Raw genomic sequence first — 13,961 nt, forward strand, 5'->3', positions numbered from 1 at the left:
CCTATCACCTTCATCCCCCACATCCACTCACCTATTGTACTCTATGCTACTTTCTCCCCACCCTCCTCTCATTTATCTCTCCACCCTTTAGGCACTCTGCCTGTATTCCTGATGAAGGGCTTTTGCCCGAAACATCGATTTTACTGCTCCTCGGATGCTGCCTGAACTGCTGTGCTTTTCCAGCACCACTAATCCAGATTCAGGTTAAACCATCACTAGTCATCTCTCTCTAATGACAGAGCAGCCCTATGACCTTATAAGATTATGGTAATTTAGCCTTAATTTTACTACTTACAACACTAAATACATTTGGAGAAGAAATGAATATGAAATGTCAACAATTGTTGATTACCAGATGTAATAAGATAATGGCTGATAGATTTTCATGCACAGAAACAACCTTTTCATGCGGAGGGTGGTGCGTGTATGGAATGAGCTGCCAGAAAAAGTGGTAGAGGCTGGTATACTTACAACATTTAAAAGGCAGCTGGATGGATATATGAATAGAAAGGATTTAGAGGGCTATGGGTCAAATGCTGGCAAATGGGACTAGATTAATTTAGGATATCTGGTTGGCATGGAAGATTTGAACAAACGGGCCTGTTTCAGTGCTGTAGAACTCTATGACCAGATGCTCACTGGAAGAGTATATGAAATATATTTTCTTTTTCAATAAGAATAAAACAGTGACACCTGTTTCCATATTAGTAACTTAAAATTAAACGGAACCTGATGTCAAATACCAGTGTATTGGGAGTGTGATTCTTTTGGAATTCTGATGGGAAGTTGATGAAACTACGTAAGAATATTAAATAGACGTTAGTTACTAGGAAAGAAAACTCCCCTGAACTGAGATTAGATGGGTACAAATTAAGAGAAGCTGTGAATTCAGGTCAAATTTACACCAAAGTTTACATGAACTTGAAATGTTTTAACCCTTTCCCATCTAGCTGTTCCACCAGTTTTAATTGTTTTCATCAGAAATTTGAGATTGATTTATGTGTGTTATGATCTTAGACCAATTTCTTGAAGCCTGGTTAGGGCTATCTTATTAACTATCCTATTTAAAATAGCTCAAACGTCACATGACACCAGGTTAAACTGCAATAGGTTTAATTGAAATCATAAGCTTTTGGAGTACTGTTTCTTCATCAGGTGATAACCAACTTCACCTGCTAAACTTCACCACCGAAAGCTTGTGATTTCAAATAAACTTGTTGGCCTATAACTTAGTATTGTGTGACTTCTGATGTTGTCCACCTCAGTCTAACACCAGCACCTCCACGTCATGTCTGTTTAAAATGGATGAAGTTTGAAAATCCCAAATCCTTTATTAATAGAGTAAAGCTAGAGAATCAATGGGCTTTGAACCAAACATAATCACTACTACACCAAGTCAAAAGGTAAAATACCTCTCAATATCTCTATTACACTCCAATATTAGCATGAAATCAGAAATAATTTACAAGTGATGAAATTAGATATCCATAGATTTGTTAGCAACTTACCCAGAGTCAGTACACAGTGAGTCATGAAAGTCTTGTTGACACTCAGATCTTTCTTCACAAGGATTTTACTCACCACCCAAGATTTTGCTTCATGATGTCACTTTGACATGGAGAGCCTGCACACTTGCTCACCTCCTGGAGATTCAGTTTCATCATCAGGATCTAATACCTACTCCTTCGCTAAACTCCAGGTCCCTGGGGTGTGCACATAGCCATGCTTACAGTCACCAATTCATTGCCTGGTACTTCTTCCTTGGTTCCTATGTCAGTCATTCAATAAGATCAGGAGATTTCTCCTTTACTTCTAGCTCTGCTCACTTTTTGTGATTTCTTTTGTTTCTTGTCTTTTGATTACTTTTAGAACTTCTGGATCCTTCTCATTATCTCCCTTTCTCACTCCTGGGTACAATGTTCAGTGATTTATTTTCCTGGTTACAGTTTTCAAAACTGCTGGATCCCTCTTCAGCTGTCTCAAGCCACCTTTGGAACCAGCTTCTCACCACCCTGGTACATTGGAACTGCCTTCTGTGCCCTGTTTGCACTCTTTTTATATAGCATATACTGGGTCCTGTGACTTTTGGTTTTCCATGGCAGATCACTAGTGTACTCCCATCACCTAGATAGCCACAGCCTTTAAACATTTAAAAGAAATGCTGAGCCTAGTGTTTATGGTCTGTCCCACTCTGTGATTGTGAGGGGAGTCCCAGGACATGCCAGGAATTTGAGTTCTCTGTTTTTGCCTGAAGACTGTGTCAGAGTTGTAGTAGATTTTTTTGTAAGATTCTTTAATATGAAATGACCTTCTCCCTAACCAGGCATAGCTAAGTGGGACTTCCTAGAAAATAAACATTGGACGATGGCAGTGTATTACATGGAATGGTTTAGCTTGGGATACTACACAGCATTTTCTGTTCAGATTACTACTTGTAAAAGTTGATCAACTAACAGACGTGTAGAAGTTGAAGTTTCAGTGTCAGATCACTTAATTTCTGACTTTGTCATAATTAAATTTTACCATTTCTCTTTCCACAGTTTCTGAAACTAATTATATGTATATGAACACGTCAGATTGTCGGAATGGGACAAGCTTTGTAGAATCCTTATTCGAGGATTTTGGTATGTCTATTTTTTTCTATAATAAAGATTAACTACAGGACTAATTGTAAATTACTACAGTTATAAAGTTCTATTTCCAAGCTTCTACTGCTGTGGTGTCGTTACTTAAGGAGCCTACGAGAATCTTTTCAAGCCAGTTCTTATTATTGGGAAATATAAACTCAGCAAATACTTTGTATGACTCAAAGTGTGGCGCTGGAAAAGCACTGCTAGTCATGCTGCATCCAAGGAGCAGGAGAGCCGATGTTTCGGGCAGACGCCCAATTCTTGATGAAGGGCTTATGTCTGAAACATAGACTCTCCTGCTCTTTGGATGCTGCCTGACCTGCTGTGTTTTTACAGCACCATGCTCTTCAAAAACACCAGCAAATCTGACATGATTTTTTCTTCATAAATCCAATATGGCTGTCCACAATAACTGTATTTTTCAAGTAACTAGTAATCCAATTCGAAACATTGTTTCAAGAAATCTTCTTGCTACTCATATTAAACTGACTGCTCTGTAATGGCTATGCTTATTCCTATAAGCTTTCTTGAACAATGGCATAATGTTTGCAATTCACTAGTCCTTCAGCACCTCTCTAAACTGCTGTGAAGATTGGAAGATGATTATCGGTGCCTCTGCAATTTTCAGTCTCATTTCCTTAAATATTTTCATATGCACCTCATCCAGACATGTTGCCTTATCAAACTTAAATGCCAAGAGTTTATCATATCCCTGAATACAAACTAAAATTGCTTGTTGCTCATTGCACGCTAAACTATCAGTACCCTAGTCTATGTTTGAGTAATTAAATTTCCCCAGTACAACTACACTATGATGTTTGCATCCCTCTGTAATTTTCTTGTTATTGGGTCATTAATATATTGCATCAAGCAATGTAATTATACCTTGTTTGTTCCATAGCTTTAGCCAAATTAATTCTGAGTTTGAATGCTCTGAGCAATATTCTTTCTCCATTGCTGTCCATAACCAAAGGTAGCACACCACCCTCTTTTTTCCCTTCCTAATCTTTTCAAACTCCTTGTATTACCATATTACTCCCTGATATTCCTGTCTAATATTTTCTCCTGGATCCTATGCCAGGAGTTTATATTCTCCCAACAGCACTAGGAAAATGCCCTGTAAGGAACTCAATTCCAAATTTGTTTAGGTGCAACCCTCTGGCTTGTACAAGTGCCAACTTCCCTCAACAGTCCCAGAAACTGAAGCCTACCCTCCCGTTCTATCGTTCCAGTCTCACATGCATCTGTCTTATCTTCTATTTCTATATTCGCTTGCATGTGGCACTGGGTTTTAATTTGGAGTTGACTTTATGATGTTGCTAATTTTCTGCTTATTCCCTGAATTCTGATTGCATGACCACATCCATCCCCTTGCCAATATCATTTGTCCCATTGTAGATCACAATCTCTGATTGTTCACTCTACCCAATAAAAATATCCTGAAGCTGTTCTGTGACATTTAGGATCATAATACCAAGCAGTCACACTGATGGCCACAGAAGCATCTCCCCAAACTAGAGAATATCCTATCAATCACTTAAACATTTAGTCTTTCTACCAACAATGCACAGTGGCAGCAAGATGCACAACAGCAACTCCCCAAAACTGCCAAACACAGACACGCATGAGAATTCCTAGAAGTTAGCACTCCAAACAGAACTCTATCAACAAACACATTGATTTACCACTCACTGAGAAAAAAATCAGGAAATGACATCACCTCAGAAAATGACATCACCAACCCAAGGAAACCTAAACACATAAATAGAAAGCAGGCTATGCCGCCAGTGCTTCATCTGGAGGCTTACTGAAGTTGTTACCTGGTATGGTGATGAAACATCTGAAAGCAAACCTTCAGGCTCAGTGAGCAAACCTACAACCAGATCCCCCAAACCTCCTTCATAATCTTCCAACCCATGACCTCTACCATCTCAAAGCATAGGCAGCAGATATATGGGAACACCGACACCTGCAAGTTCCCTCCAAGCTACACACAACTTTGACTTGGAATCTTATTGCCACTTTTTCCTTCACTGTCTTTGCATCAAAATTCATAAAGACAGCAATATAGGGTGTATCCATCCACCCTGGACTGCAATAGTTCAAGAAGACCAATCCCCACCATCTTCTCAAGGGCAATTATGGATGGGCATAAGACACTAGCTAGTAAAGCTCACATCCTGAGAATTAATAAAGGAAAATACATGATGAGCATCCTATTGTAGAGAGAATGAGATATAAAAACAAGAAGTTCCTTATGGGTAATTCAGATGACTTATTTCAAGAGCACAACTATCTAAATATTCTGCAGTCAGCTTATATTCCACTTGATTTTAAATGACAATACACAGCCAAATAACCATGGGTCACTTGCTTACTGATCAAATGTTCAGCATCAACTCTTTAATTACACTCTCAAACAAAATTTCTGGAAAAGCTCAGCAAGTCAGGCAGGCTCTGTGGAGAGAAATCAGAGTTAACATTTCAGGTCCAGTGACCCTCTTCCTCAGAATAGTTTTTATTTCTTCAATTACACTGTTTGATATCTGCTTATAATTTCTTCTTCCCTTTCTCCACTATAATTTAGTTTTTATACATTATATGACTCTTAAGTGGCTATTCCTTTTGGTCAATACAACCCACAGAACTATTTTTGATTATAGATGAATTGAGTAGTTTTGGTTTGAAGCAAGTTGTATGATAATTAATAACATTTTGGATGGAAATCAAATTGGGAGTAAAAGCATCGAATGAAACTATCCAATTTTCAGGGTTTAAGATTCTGGCTCATGCTTCATAGTCAAGAATAGGTCAAATCAACTCATCAGTGAAGATAGCAAAAATATTAGCAGCTCACCCTGCTGTAATCTTTGAGTCATTTCGAAACTAACAAGCCTTTTTTTGGGATTATCACTTAGATAATTCACAGTATTAAGTCAACATAATAGTTAACTGATTGTATAAACATGTAAATGAGAATTATTAAGATGTGAAAGGTCAAATATACAGAGATTATCATTAGTCGATTTTCATTGCTAATACTGAACATCATATAGCTGTCAGATATGAAGGAAAGAATTGGTCTATTTATTTATATAGTCTGTGGTACTTTGTCTGTAAATCCTTAGTGAGTGGTCTTTCCTCAAAAGACCAGCAATGGCTATATTATATGTGGAATAGAAAACTGAATATCTGTAATTGCAGGTTCTCATATTTCATAAAAGCCCTGTGTGGTCAAGCTATTAAAGGAAATTATGGAGACAAATATGTAACCATTATGGCTGATGACACCAAAAAGTGACTGCTTAATGACGTTGACCAAAGTAACAAGAAATACTTAAATAAAGAGTTTGAAAAGATCAGTTTCCTCTTATCTTTCATCTGAAATATTCATCTCCAGTTTAAAACGTCAGTCATCCAAGCTTTTAGTCATAGAGTCATAAGAGATGTACAGCATGGAAAAAGACCCTTTGGTCCAACTCGTCCATGCCAAACATATCCTAACCTAATCTAGTCCCATTTGTCAGCACTTGGCCTATATCCCTCTAAACCCTTCCTCTTCATATTCCCGTAAGATGCCTTTTAAGTGCTATAATTGTACCAGACTCCAGCACTTCCTCTGGCAGCTCATTCCATACGCACACCACCCTCTGTGTGAAACAGTTGCTCCATTCGGCCCCTTTGTTTCTCTTTCCCTTCTCACTCTAATCCTATGCCCTCTAGTTCCGGACTCCCCCACCCTATGGAAAATATCTTGTCTATTTATCCTATCCATGCCCCTCATGATTTTTTAAACCTCTATAAGGTCACCCCTCAGCCTCCGACGCACCAGGGAAAACAGTCCCAGCCTATTCAGCCTCTCCCTATGCATCAAATCCTCCAACTCTGGCAACACCTTTGTAAATCTTTTCTGAACCCTTTCAAGTTTTACAACATCCTTCCAACACAAAGGAAACCAGAATTTCATGCAATATTTCAACAGTGGCCTCACCAATGTCCTGTACAGCTGCAACATGACCTCCCAACTCTGATACTCAATGGTCTGACCAATAAAGGAAAGCATACCAAACGCTGCCTTCATTATCCTATCTACCTGCAACTCCACTTTCAAGGAATTATGAACCTGAACAAAGTCCAGTGCTTCAATCATTCAGTTCCTGGACTGAAAATAATGAGATATGATCAAATTGCATTCATTGACCTGTATATCATGACACAAATTCGGTGTTGCCAGAGGCATTGATTGAAAGCTTAACCTTTTGAGGAAGAATTTCAGCACAACATTTATGTTTAGAGAATGAATGAGCTGTAAACTACAGATTCCTGTTTAAAAGAAAACCAAATAATTTGAGGGAATAGTTTGAATGGCTGCTGATTAATGAGAAAAGTAATTCTTGCATAACAATGACGTTTATTCAGGATATGTTGAAGCTGATAATGGGATTCACACAAATGGAGTTGATTTAAATTTACACATTTACAAGATATTTTTAAAAAAGTCTTCTCAACAGATTGCAATCTACAGATTGATAATTAATAGATTAATTAATTATCAATCTATAGATTGCAATGTTAATACTGCCTGACCTACAAAGTATTTTGCTTACCTGTCATTCATAAGCTGTTAAAAATCTCTGAATTTCTTCCAACTTGTTATGGACCAGGCCTGACCCCTCAAAACATTTTTAAACGGGTAGCCCAGACTGTAACTTTGCTATTTGTTTCAGGTAAGTGTATAGCGGACATTCCCAGAGTGAATTAGCTGATCTGATTGACAAGTTTTAAACAAACAGAATTTATTTACAAAATTACGGAATGAACTACAAAGAACAGAAATTAGAATACCGGATAACTCCTCCTGTCCCAAAACCTGACAGACTATCCCGACCTAATGATGCTGTTTTAAAAATACTTGCAACAATCCTCATAAACAGACCCCTTAGGACAAAGAGTAAAAATGACACAAAAATCTTACAGGTCACAAAGTCAGAAGGGCTGGAGGATGGAGAGGGCTTCCAGTTTCAACTGTGACTCTAATTCAACTAACCCCCGACTGGACTGAACTGACCTGTGCAGCTAGAGAGCTGGCCACGCCACCTTGTTTATACCAGTTTTTTTTAAAGACTTGCAAGCTTTCTGTCTGAAGCATTATCTGTTAGGTATAAACAGAAAGAGCCCCAATAAAGCTTTCAAACCCAGCCTAGTTGGAGCCTGGCCAATTACCTCCCTCTGGAAAAAAAAATCTCAAGGACATAATAACCTTATAAAAAGACCAATATCAGGACAAACTATTATGACCAAGTTATCTGTCTATACATGCTGAATTTTTTCAGCACTTTTGTTTTTATTTCAGGTCTTCATCATCTGCAATATTTTATTTTTATTTGAGCTTCTACCAAGGCTCTTCTATTTGCAATTATTGTATATCGTGCTCAGCAGATTGAAGAATTGAGCTCTTGACTTATGCATGTCAGAAATAGGAATGGAGTTTACTGCAAGGAATATGAAAAGTGTAGGTAATCCTGTTCCACAAACAGGGTTATCCCTCATCATGAGAGAGTAGGCAAGAATGCCTTACAGTACAGATGGTCCAGATAAATGTGATTTTTTTTTTCAATATACTTTCCTGTGATATGAGCAGAATAGTCTTGACCTTTACACATGTACATGATCAGTTTTCTGGACTTCAGTGGCCCAACACCACTCAAGGGTTACTGGAGATGGGCAATAAATGCAGGCTGAGCCAGTGGTATCCACATTCTATAAGTCAATTTAAAAACAAGATGTACAATAATCCCCCCATACCCACAGGGGTTATGTTCCAAGACCTACTGTGGAAGCCCGAAACCACAGATAGGAACGAACCCATTCATTTAAATGGAAAATTTACCTTCCCAGCAGCCTCCTAGTCCCTGGTTCCGGAAGGTTCCCCATAATGTGTTCGGGCTGTGGCAAACCGTGGGTAACTGAAACTGCGGAAAATGATTCCGCAGATACGGAGGTCGCTCTGTACTGTGCAAACATTTGGTAAGATGGAGCTAGAAACAAATCACTTAACTCTTTTAGTTCTCACTGAGTGAGCAACAATGGTAAGTAAATTTTCTTAGTTTCATAGACAGGGCTTTGCATTGTATAATAACATAAGCATGTGGGTATACTATTTTCACTCACATTGGTGAGCTATCTTGCGTGAGTTATACAAATAGTTCATTAAGTACACGCTGCATTTTCCTTTTCACCCAAAGTTTCAAATATTATATTGGCTATTCTGAACACTTGGCACCAAAGTTATTGGAGGTTTTCAGGATGAAAAGAACTAAGTCAATCTAAAATACTTCACCATTATGATATGTCAACTGTGACTCACTATTTGTTGCATTCTTGCCTCTTCAGTTCAAGTTCCACCTCAGGGGCACAAATATCGAGGCTGACACGGCAATGTTTTCTTGAGGGTGCAATGCACTGTGGAATGTTCTTTTATTTAAAGAGAGGTTAAACCGAGGCTGAATTTTTCAACTGTTGTTGAAAAAGAATCCCATGACACTCTTTTGAAAAAGAGCTGGAGTTATCTCTAATCTCCTGACCAATATTTAGCCCTCAATCCACATCAAACAGATTATTTGGTCAGGGAATTTGAGGGGGAAATTGCCAATATGTTTCCACATAATAGTGGTGACATGTCAAGCAAATGCTTGTTTGTAAAGTGATTCGAGATGTCTGGTTATGAAAAGCACTCTTAAATATCACAGATCCCTGTTCCAGATTGATACAACTTTGTGTAAAGCACTCAGGTTATTTTTCAGCCTCCTCAAATGATTATGATGCTTCTACTGGGGTCTTGCTATTATAACTGTGTCATCAATGGTAAGGACATCTCTAACCATCTCTTTAACAGACTCTACAACTTCCTCTATTACATCCTTAGTCGACTTTCTCTGTTATCAGCCTTGCATTTTCTAAATCCCAACCAGCTAGCCTTTGCATCTTTATTCACCATAATATTTCTTCAGCTGGCAATCTTAAATATACCCTCACTTCCACATTTTCCCTTATCTATATGAAATCCATTACTTCCTCTCAACCTGTTCATTGTTTTGGTATGGCCTTTCCTCTTGTTCCCATATGTCCAAGGAATGTGGATTTGAAATTTTGTTGTTGGAAATTGATTTCAACACTCTTTGTCAGATCAGATGGACAACAAAAACATTCTTGGATCCTGTTGTGTCCTGCCAAACTGCTTAAGGTTCAGCATCATTCTAGAATGCAAAGGTTACCTCCAACATCTTTATGCCATTGCAAGTAGTCTTAATTTTTTCCTCCCACCACCCATCTATCTCCTCAAGCAATGAATGATAAGCTCAAGGACTTGTTTGGCGTGAAGATTGATTCAGCTTGTTCAGGATAACCCCTCTACACCGATTTGAATAGTGAACTATTTCCTATGTACCTTCATGCCCTCTTTAAGTCCGTTAGCTACATTATTGTAATTGAGTTCTGAGAAAGGGTCACCCAACCTAAAATGTTAACCCAGATTTATTTCCACAGATGCTGAACTTTTCCAGCAATTTTTGTTTTCATTTTACAGCATCTGCAGTTCGTTTGACTCTCTATTTAGAGTCATAGAGGTATACATCACGGAACCACATCCTTCAGACCAACTCGTCTATGCTGACCAGATATCCTAACCTAATCTAGTCCCATTTGCCAGCACTTGGCCCATATCCCTCAAAATCTTTCCTACTCATATACCCATCCAGATGCCTTTTAATGCTATAATTGTACCAGACTCCACCACTTCCTCTGGTAGCTCATTCCATACAAGCACCACCCTCTGTGGAAAAAGCTGCCCCTTAGGTCCCTTTTATATCTTTACTCTCTTACCCTAAACCTGTGCCCTGTAGTTCTGTTTATTCCCCGACCCCAGGGAAAAGTCTTTGTCTATTTATCCTATCCATGCCTCTCATAATTTTATAAACTTCTATAAGGTCACCCCTCAGCCCCAGAGGGCTACAGAGAAAACAGTCCCAGCCTATTCAAACCTCCCCACTTAGCTCAAATCCTCCAAACCTAGCAACTTCCTTGTAAATCTTCTCTGAAGCCTTTCAAGTTTCACAACATTCTTCCGATAGGAAGGAGATCAGAATTTGCAAGCAATATTCCAAAATGGCGTAACCAATGTCTTGTATAGCCACAACATGACCTCCCAATGCTCTGACCAATAAAGGAAAGCATACCAAACGCCTTCTTCACTATCCTATCTTCCTGCAACTCTACTGTCAAGGAATTATGAATCTGCACTCCAAGGTCTCTTTGTTCAGCAATACTCCCCAGGACCTTACCATTAGGTGTGTAAGTCCTGCTCTGATTTGCTTTTCCAAAATGCAGCACCTCATCTTTATCTAAATTAAACTCCATCTATCACTCTTCAGCCTATTGGCCCTTCTGATCAAGATCCTTTTGGGACTCTGAGGTAACCTTCTTCACTGTCCACTATACCTCCAATTTTGGTGTAGTCTGCAAATTTACTAACTATACCTCCTATTTTCACATCCAAATCATTTACATAAATGATAAAAAGCAGTGGACCCAGCACCGATCCTTGTGGCACACCACTGGTTACAGGCTTCTGGTCTGAAAAGCAACCGTCCACCACAACACTCTGTCTTCTACCTTCGAGCCAGTTGTATATCCAAATGGCTAGTTCTCCCTGTATTCCATGTGGTCTAACCTTGCTAACCAGTCTCCCATGGGGAACCTTGTCAAAAGCCTTACTGAAGTCCATATAGATCACATCATGTGATTATGTTGTTAGGGTTGGAGGACTTGAGCTATAGGGAGAGGCTGAACAGGCTGGGGCTGTTTTCCCTGGAGCATTGGAGGCTGAGGGGTGACTTTATAGAGATTTATAAAATCAGGAGGGGCATGGATAGAATAAATAGACAAGATATTTTCTCTGGGGTGGGGGGAATCCAGAGTTAAATGGCATAGGTTTAGGGTGAGTGGATAAAGACAGAAAAGGCACTAAAGGGCAACTTCTTCACACAGAAGATGATGCGTGTACGGAATGAGCTGCCAGAGGAAGTGGTGGAGGCTGATAAAATTACAGCATTTAATAGGTATCTGGATGGTTAAATGAATAGCAAGGGTTTAGAGGGATATGGGTCGAGAGTGTGGTGCTGGAAATGCACAGCAGGTCAGGCAGCATCTGAGGAATGCTGCCTGACCTGCTGCGCTTTTCCAGCACCATACTCTCAACTCTAATCTCCAGCATCTGCTGTCCTCACTTTCGCTGAGAGGGATATGGGCCAAGTGCTGGCAAATGGGACCAGATTAGGTTAGGATATCTGGTAACTGTTGTAATTCTTCTCTAATGTTGTCTATCTCGCTTCAAATTAATCATCATCATTAATCTCCTTCAAAAAGGAGATCCTTCTAATCGTCATTCTCTCCCAAGTCCCTGTCACCTCCAAAATCCAAGCTGCTGTGATAGGTTACCATGGACACTATCTCCTTCAACGTCCTTGACTAGTCTGCAGCATTTAACATGATTATTCACAAATTCTGCTCCATTAGCCAGTTTGGACATCACTCATCAGATTCCATTCTTTGCTATACAATCATACCCAGAGAATTATCTTCTATGACGTCTCTCCCACTCTCACACCAGTCTTTTTGCACTCTGCTATCTCTAAGGGTCTACCGGTGATGGCCTGTTTCTCATATTTATGGTGCTGGCAATAATATCAAAAATACATCAGCATCGACATTTACATAAAGGACGCCCAGCTCTACACACCAATGCCTTTCTTGGTCCTTTCACTGACTCTTACTTATTAGATTGGTCATCTGCCATCTAGAACTGGATGAGCAGACATTTTCCTAATAGTATTGGCAAGTTCAAAGCCATTGTCTTTGGCCTCAGGCACTAATTCTAGTCTTGAAGCACTAGTTCCATCTTTTAATCCTGGCAATTGCGAGAGGCTGAACTGGACCTTTTTTCAGTTACACTCCTGACTCTGCTTTGTGAAACAAAATATTACACCAAATCCAATAAGATGTTCAGGCAGAACTTACATGGAGAATATATGGGGAGCATATGAATTAGATTAGATTCCCTACAAATCCACACCGACCCTCCAAAGACCCATCCCCCTACCAAATATTTACCCCTGACTAATGCACCGAACACTATGGGCAGTTTAGCATGGCCAATTCACCTGACCTGCACATCTTTGGACTGTGTGAGGAAACCGGAACACCTGGAGGAAACCCACACAGACACGGGGAGAATGTGCAAACTCCACACAAGCAGTTGCCCAAGTTGGGAATCGAACCTGGGTCCCTGACTGTGAGGCAATAATGCTAACCTCTGAGCCACCGTGCTAACCACTTGGCATGAGTTTACATGAATGGAGCTGCTGGGAAGCCTACCACATCAATACAAAAGATAAGACTGAAGCCTTTGCAACAGTCTTCAGTCAGAAATGCTAAGTGAATGATCCAGAGATCCCCACATCACAGATGCCAACCTTCAGTTAATTGATATCAAAGAACAGCTAGTCACACTGGATATTGCAAAGGCTATGAGCACTGCCAGTATTTCTGCAATACTGCTAAATACTCATGCTCCAGAACTTGCCCACATCCCTTGCCAAGCTCTTCTAGTATAGCGCCAACACTGCTATCTATCTGACAACATGGGCAATTATCCAGGTGTGTCCTATACACTAAAAGCAGGATAAATCCAACCCCGCCAATTACCACCCATCAGTCTACTCTCGATCATCAATAAAGTGAAGGAAGGTGTCATCAACCGTACTATCAAGCATCATCTGCTCAGCAATAACCTGCTGAGTGATGCCCAGTTTGAGCTCTATCTTTCCTGATGAAGGGCTTTTGCCTGAAACGTCGATTTTGCTGAAGCTCCTCGATGCTGCCTGAATTGCTGTGCTCTTCCAGCACCATTGATCCAGATTCTATCAAGGTTACTCTAACCTGATCTCATTACATTTTTGGTTCAAACACAGGCAAAAAAAGTTGAATTCAGAGGTGAGATGAGAGTGACTACCCTTGACATCAATGCTGCATTTGACAGAGTGTGGCCTCAGGGAGCCCTAGCAAAACTGAAATCAGTAGGAAGCATGGGGAAAACTAAACTGGTTAGAGTCATACCTAGAACAAAGGAAGGTGGTTGTGTTTTTTGGAGGTCCTCCACAGGGTATTGTCTGGGTCCAATCAGCTTCATTTATGAACATCTATCCATTGTAAGGTCAGAGGTAGGGACGTTCACTGTGTGACTATCAATGTTCAGCACCATTCTCAACTCCTCAA

At 39.8% G+C, this 13,961-nt stretch overlaps 1 protein-coding gene across 4 annotated transcripts in view; it reads left to right on the top strand.

Moving 5' to 3' along the window:
* The window catches only part of afap1l1a (actin filament associated protein 1-like 1a), a 206,501-nt gene that overhangs the window by 114,021 nt on the left and 78,519 nt on the right, over positions 1-13,961 (top strand). For all 4 annotated transcript variants that reach the window (XM_043703824.1, XM_043703822.1, XM_043703825.1 and 1 more), the window contains exon 3: positions 2,541-2,624. In XM_043703824.1, the coding sequence (XP_043559759.1) occupies positions 2,541-2,624 (84 nt within the window). The remainder of the gene's footprint in view (positions 1-2,540; positions 2,625-13,961) is intronic.

This window comes from Chiloscyllium plagiosum, chromosome 14, assembly GCF_004010195.1.
Source record: "Chiloscyllium plagiosum isolate BGI_BamShark_2017 chromosome 14, ASM401019v2, whole genome shotgun sequence".
In the NCBI taxonomy this organism is placed as follows: domain Eukaryota; kingdom Metazoa; phylum Chordata; class Chondrichthyes; order Orectolobiformes; family Hemiscylliidae; genus Chiloscyllium; species Chiloscyllium plagiosum.